General features: G+C 36.4%; 1 protein-coding gene across 1 annotated transcript; it reads right to left on the bottom strand.

The window, feature by feature from the left end:
- Positions 1 to 254: 254 nt before the first annotated feature.
- Positions 255 to 5,701, bottom strand: LOC111083469 (microtubule-associated serine/threonine-protein kinase 2-like). Its single transcript, XM_022380009.1, has 4 exons — positions 5,409 to 5,701; positions 2,239 to 2,267; positions 1,807 to 1,883; positions 255 to 310 (listed from the first exon to the last, which is right to left on the bottom strand). The coding sequence occupies exons 1-4, from the start codon at positions 5,622 to 5,624 to the stop codon at positions 255 to 257; spliced, it is 378 nt and encodes a 125-aa protein (XP_022235717.1). The 5' UTR covers positions 5,625 to 5,701.
- Between the last annotated feature and the right edge of the window lie 1,826 nt (positions 5,702 to 7,527).

Here is a 7,527-nt window from a genome sequence, read left to right as displayed (position 1 = left end):
ATATTGTATGTTTACTGCACGAACAATGCTAGTAGTGGATAGAAATACTGTATGTTTACTGCATGAACAATGCTAGTTGTGGATAGATATACTGTATGTTTAGTGCACGAACAATGTTAGTTGTGGATAGAAATATTGTATGTTTACTACACGAACTTTATATGGAATGATGAGATTCTGTAACCGTTTAATAAGTTACTTCAAAACAAAGCATCGTTTCTTTCTGTAACACTTACTAATATAAAAGTAATTACTTAACAAGTTAAATTTCGGTTGTTTTGAATTTGGCGCAAAGCTACTCCAGGGCTATCTGTTCTAGTCGTCCTAATTTAGCAGTGAAAGACTTGAGGGAAGGCAGTTAGTCATCAATATCCACCGCCAACTCTCGGACTACTCTTTCCCAATGAATAGTGGGATTGATCGTCACATTATAACGCCTCTTCGGCTGTTAGGGCGAGCATATTTGGTGGGCTGTGATTCGAACCCGCAAACTTCGAGTCAAGCGCCCTAACCACTTGGCCACCAAGTTAAGTACATAGGAAAACTTATATTTTAATGCCAAGTAAAACTAATACTACGTCACAACAATTTAAACAGTTCAAGTAATTTCACTCCTTAAGAAAAAAATATCTAACGCCATTAACTATCGAACACACACACTAAAACGTTATTTAAATAATTTAATATATACAGAATACATTCAAAAGTATAAAATTCATTTTGTTAACGCTAAGAATGCGTTATCGCTCGACGTGGGACTACATTTCAGATATAATTTGTTATTGTTAGCAATGCAGTTAGCCCCTCAAACATTTCTGAGAAGCAAATATACACGAGACCATAAGATACAACTATCTAATTTGCATATACTCCTAGTTTATTATTTTGACCCTGTAGTTCAAATGGTTCAGTCATTTATTTTTAGTAGCTCGTGCCCGTGTTTTACATTATCCACGTGATTATTTACTGCGTGTCACTTATCTGGCAATACATGTATAAATCATCCCAGTTATTACGATGTGTGTACGTGCAAAACACAATGAAAATCTAGCATGCCATGTGATTGTTCGAGTCCAATAATCGCAGATATGTTTTCGTATCACTGGTAAGAGCAAGGAACTCCCTGACATTCAAAGGAGCGTGATTGTCGATAACCTGTGTAAAGAAGTGTAGTATTAAAGACAAATGTTTTGAACAACTATTCATTAAAATCTAGCGTCGATCAACAAAAATAAAACTGGTTGATGTCATATATATATTCTGATACTTTAAAAACTGCTATTCAATCAACCATTGTTCAAATCCGCAATATGTTATTTCTCGGTTACTTTTTGTTGCTCATGTACTTGATACCGGTAAAAATAAAGAAACATTTGTATATAAATACTGTTTCAGTTCGATTGTTGTTAAGCACAAAGCTACACAGCGCTCTGATTTTTTTGTGTGGTACACCTGCTGACTTACTAGTCACTGGGTGGAGTTTATAACGATTTTTTTTTCTTTCACCGTGTATTATGGGCAATCTAAAAAGCACTGAAAAATGTATTTTCTTATAAACTTTTCATGTACTTTTATTAAAGGTTGATGACAATTCGAGGTCCATGCTTCATCGAGTCTTAAGTCACGAACAGATCTTTCAACATGACCTATGACCTCTAGTAACTTATATACAGTAGTTAGTCCTGAAAAAATGTACTCTAAAATTATCTTTCTAAGATTAGTTCCGTCAAGATTTATCCTGTAAAGTAGTACTCTTAACAGGGGACGTATTACATCCATCTGTTAAGCCTAACACGTGGTACTTACAATGTAAAATGGGGGAGTGACAACGAGGTAACGTCGGTGAAGTGGAACTAATCATGGTCTTTCTTGTCGTACAGCGACTGTTAACAAAAAAACACAAACAAACTTTGAAATAACACACTTCAAATAATACACATTTAATAGCTTAACTGTACTTGATTGTTACTTAAAAATTTTAAACCTTTTAAGTTTTAATGAAATAATTACGCATCTATTAAAACTGTTAGACACAAAACCCGTTTATATGAACATCAAGTGGTTAAAGTAATCCAATGTTCACGAAGAAATTACTTCCAAAAACGGAGTTCCTTTCATTTTAGTTAGATTCACAGCATTGTTTCTTATTCTAAAAAAATGTACGTATTATGAAGATTCGAGACGGACACTTGAAAGTTTTATTAAAGAACTTATTTTTCATCGGTACTGTTCACTCACCTTCCTCTTCTGGACACGTTGAGTTCTTTCTGTAAATAAATACAAAAATAAAGACCAATTAAATGTTTGGAAATGTAACAGATAATTTAATAACAGCAATATAACCATTATCAATGTATATCTAGGTGACCAATTAAATGCTTGGAAAGGTAACAGATAATTTAATAACAGCAATATAACCATTATCAATGTATATCTAGGTAGTACTATTTGGGTCTTTTATACATCCTCTTGAAATCGAACAACGCTACCTGGTGGCCATTATTAGGTAACATTTCCTCTGCATGAGTCACATTTACAATACTGTTAATTGTGATAACCATTTTAACTAATGGGATACTACTGTTATCAACTTGGGGTACTTTTACTCCTCTAGACCTACTGACCCTTAAAAACCAGGTCACACCGGGCACTCACATGACCTGGTTGACATAATAAGCATGCTTGGTTTCATACAAGGATAACAGAGGTCCGTGTAATATAACATTTTCTTTAAATTATAAAAAAACAACACATAACTCTGACAAGTCTTCTCAGTAATAAATCAATGTTCTACTGCATGGCTTAACTGATAACGCATTCGGCCGTTAGGTGGCCACACTGTATCACACAATACTTTTGTGATTCACCAATCAATCAGTTAACCAGTTGGAGGAGTATTCAATAAATTATGCTCACAACAGTACTTAAATCAAGAAACAAAATACAGAAACGTTCTGTTTAATTATATTTGTTTAACATTGCTTTTTAAATCAATCTTCATACCTCAGAAACGTTCTGTTTAATTATATTTGTTTAACATTGCTTTTTAAATCAATCTTCATACCTCACGTTTATTATACTTTACCAACACTTATTGTAGCTTCTCGTCACCATTTATTTCTTTTTTAAAACAATACATCTTCACACCTAACATTCTTGTTTTCGATAGTACTACACCGGAAAGGAGAAACACTTATAATAATACATTTAAAGCTACTGAAAACACTTCCGGATTTCCATGATAGCCTGCATGACGTCACTGAAAGTTCACTTTTTTCTCACCTTTTCAAAACGCTCGGGTTATAGGATATCATATTTTTGACATGTAGGTTTGCGTTACTGTTTACGCATTCTTTGATTTTCTGGGACTTTAAGGACGTCAGTACCAGTTGTGCCTTAGTCACCCATCCCTGCTGCAATTTATATCAGGAGAATACTAGATTGCTTGCAGTTAATATCATCAATAGCACATTTAAAACTATTATCGTACAGGGTGTGACAAAAGTAGCTCCTAAATGTGAGAAAGTATACATCATTTAATCAATAACGTACACCTCAAAGTCAAATATGATGTCTGATAACCCATCTGTTCTACAAGTGACTCCGAGGAAAAAAAAATGTAGTTATCAGTTAACCACGTATTTCGATATTTATGTACAAAAACTAACTAAGTGTCTGAAGGCCCAACAATAGGTCATTTCTTGTCATTCAAAGAAGTACATATTTTGCTGTCTGAAACACTAGCCACAAGATAGATCAAAGCTCTTCTGCAAAAGTAACACCAAAGTCACGTGCCTTATACACAACATTTATATCTCGGTGAAAAATCTTGCATACCTTTCCATGTCACTAATCTATATTTATTTATAATTTGGGGATATTATCAGCTGTTTGTATTTTTATCACAAACGCAAAAGAGATGAATCACTTTGATTTATATCATTTCAGGTCCAGGAAATATATCTAAAAAGTTAACGCCAAGATAACATTTTCGGGGCTATTCTTGCGATTCCTGTTATTTTTTCTTCTTTCCTTTTATATTTAACTGCTTCGATCTAAAGCACTGGCAAGAAATAGGAGCAGCAGTTAAGATGTAGAAGGTTTGTTTTTTTTAATTTCGCGCAAAGCTACACGAGGGCTATCTGCGCTAGCCGTCCCTAATTTAGCAGTGTAAGACTAGAGGGACGGCAGCTAGTCATCACCACCAACTCTTGGGCTACTCTTTTACCAACGAATAGTGGGATTGACCGTCACATTATAATGCCCTCACGGCTGAAAGGGCGAGCATGTTTGGTGTGACGGGGATTCGAACCCGCGACCCTCAAATTCCGAGTCGAGCGCCCTAACCACCTGGCCATGCAGGGCCAGGTGTGGAAGGACAAAACAGGCTATTACAAGATTTAAACGTCATTTCTGGTAGTACCAACCTTATAATTTCTTATATAATTCTCAAGACCAAGCCTGGGTCTTCCAGAAATCTCCTGCGAATGGGTGTATTACTTATCTATATATCCTTTGTAATTTTAGCTCAAACCTACTTATTGCTATTCTTCTCTCCCATCACAGCTCTTTCGCTCGTTTAATGCTTCACAGTTAGCTTACTCCACTTTAAAACGTCTTCATAATTTGTTTCATTAGTTTTAAATAATCTCTTTACAATCCCCAGATCAGTTCGAAGTTATATTAACTTTGTTTTGTTTTTTTACTGAAGATCATGAAAGAGAATAACATCTCAAACTGAAGAAGAATTTAGTTCCAAATATGTATAATTCGAAAAGGGAAATGGAGATGGGGAATAACTTAGATAAAAAATAAACAATTTTAGTTAAAGAAACAATTCTGTTTTCTTGTTCTTCTGGTAAAATTGTCCTCCTGGTGGTGGGTCAGCAGAAAGTTTACGGACTTGCAACGCTAAAATCCATGGTTCGATTCCCAATGTGTAGTTGTGCTCTAAAAACAAATGGAAACTCCAGGGATGGCAGTAACAAGAATAATTTAAAACAAGCAAAAAATACCTTTACAAGTGTGTTCTTTTCATTTCAAACTAATTATTTTTAATCATAGAATATTTAGTGTGTGTAGCCTATAAAGGTGTACGATACGTATTTCATCACGTATTGATATTTTTTTTAATCGTAAAATAAGCCAGATTATCATCATATATCACTACATACAATACTAATTACAAGAGTGACACGGTTATCAGTATAGCACAAGGTACAGACACGAACCCTGGATCATCTGAACACAAACACAAATATTTCTGAAGAACTTTTGAATATTAGAAAACTGATAGCCGAAAGTTTGAGTAATAACTACCACAGTAAGGATAAGTTTCGTGTCAATTATAACCACTTACCTTAGAGGAACTACGAGACGGACAAGACACGTATATGTAATTCACTTACCTTGAGTTGGAGCAGGGAGGACAGGGTGAGAGGCAACGCCAGCGTGAGACTGCGTTTTCGCATGCTTCCCTCCCCCCCATTCCTTCGTTTGCCGTTTCCCACCGATGACGAAGAATCATTTTGTGACATATTTGGCGATTTCTTCACGTTTCGCGAGATCTTCTGAACTTGGAGATTTGGATCACCATCCGGATGACTTCTTTCTTTGTCTGCCATTTTCTTTACCAGCTACCTTGGTCGACATCTTTAAGAAATTTTGATGGGGACACTGTCTGTTTGGAAAACTGATGTTAGATGGACAAGATGTCCTATTCGATGCTGAGTGTACACGCTAGCGCAGATAGTCCTCGTGTAGCTTCATGACCTAATAAATGAGTATTTTAACTTGTCGTTTCACGTAGTGTGTAGAAACAGAGAGATCCTATTCGATGCTGAGTGTACACGCTTCTGTTTCTACACACTACGTGAAACAACAAGTTAAAATACTCATTTATTAGGTCATGAAGCTACACGAGGACTATCTGCGCTAGCCGTCTTTAATTCAGCAGTGTAAGATTAGAAGGTAGGCAGCTAGTCATCACCACCCACCGCCAACTCTTGGGCTACTCTTTTACCAACGAACAGTGGGATTCACCGCCAAATTGTAACGCCTCCACGGCTGTTAGGGCAAGCATATTTGGTGGGCTGGGATTCGAACCCGCTACCTGCAGACTTCGAGTCAAGCGCCCTAACCACTTGGCCATCCTTTATTGGTCTAAACAAAAACAAAAAAGAACTAGTGTTCTCGGCACGAGCTCCTTGTACTGATACTTGAAGCAAGCTTTAGGTTTAACGCTTTCTGTTCTTTAGCCCCGTTTTTATAATTTATTAAATCTCGAGTTTTTCTATTACTTTTGCTTTTATACAAACAAAACAACTAATCACACTTCAGATAATAAAAAAAAAGTTTATTCAAACCCGACGTTTCCAGTTGCAGCGTCACAAACAAATACACCCTGTTAAGCACAAAGCTATACAATAGGCTATCTGTGCTATCTCGGTTTTTAGCGTTACAAGCCTTTAGACGTAACACTCAAGAAACTACAACCACAGCCATATCTGACAACTGACCTTAGTTCAACTTATGAACATTCCATGACGTTTATAATGCCGGTTGAACTTTAAACCACATAAATGATTCTTTTCATATCATCACGATATCCATTTTGTGTTTCGTTTGTTTGTTTATGAATTTTACAAGTGATAGACCAGGGTAAAGGCAGCTAGTCAACAACAACACCCACCACCAACTCTTGTCTGGTTGAAGGTCAACAACACCCACCGCTAAACTCTTGGGCTACTCTTTATGAAGGAATACTGGGATTGAATGTCACATTATATCGCTCCCACAGCTGAAAGAGGCGAGAATGTTCGGGGGACTCGATTGCCCTATGCTTTAGCTAAAGACAAAACAACGTACGGTAATAATAACTCGATTGCCCTATGCTTTAGCTAAAGACAAAACAACTTACGGTAATAATAACTCGATTGCCCTATGCTTTAGCTAAAGACAAAACAACTTACGGTAATAATAACTCGATTGCCCTATGCTTTAGCTAAAGACAAAACAACTTACGGTAATAATAACTCGATTGCCCTATGCTTTAGCTAAAGACAAAACAACTTACGGTAATAATAACTCGATTGCCCTATGCTTTAGCTAAAGACAAAACAACTTACGGTAATAATAACTCGATTCGTTTCGAACTTCTTGGATAGTTGTTAGTAACCTCATACTGTTTATATACTAACTCTGGTCAAAACATACACACCACTCACTTCCACAAGTTTAACTCTGGCCGTCTAAACATACACACCACTCACTTCCACAAGTTTTACTCTGGTCAAAACATACACACCACTCACTTCCACAAGTTTAACTCTGGTCGTCTAAACATACACACCACTTACTTCCACAAGTTTAACTCTGGCCGTCTAAACATACACACCACTCACTTCCACAAGTTTAACTCTGGTCAAAACATACACACCACTCACTTCCAAAGTTTAACTCTGGTCAAAACATACACACCACTCACTTCCAAAGTTTAACTCTGGTCAAAACATATACACCACTCAC

Source organism: Limulus polyphemus, unplaced genomic scaffold, assembly GCF_000517525.1.
Source record: "Limulus polyphemus unplaced genomic scaffold, Limulus_polyphemus-2.1.2 Scaffold9659, whole genome shotgun sequence".
In the NCBI taxonomy this organism is placed as follows: domain Eukaryota; kingdom Metazoa; phylum Arthropoda; class Merostomata; order Xiphosura; family Limulidae; genus Limulus; species Limulus polyphemus.
Note: the sequence above shows the minus strand (reverse complement) of the source record. Positions and strands in the feature narration are given on the sequence as shown.

Coding starts and splice junctions, on each gene's coding strand:
- LOC111083469 (XM_022380009.1), bottom strand. CDS start 5,624: ATGGCAGACAAAGAAAGAAGTCATCCGGATGGTGATCCAAATCTCCAA. Junction 2,268..5,408: donor CCTCCCTGCTCCAACTCAAG/GTAAGTGAATTA, acceptor ATTTATTTACAG/AAAGAACTCAACGTGTCCAG. Junction 311..1,806: donor TCACTCCCCCATTTTACATT/GTAAGTACCACG, acceptor CGACTAGAACAG/ATAGCCCTGGAGTAGCTTTG.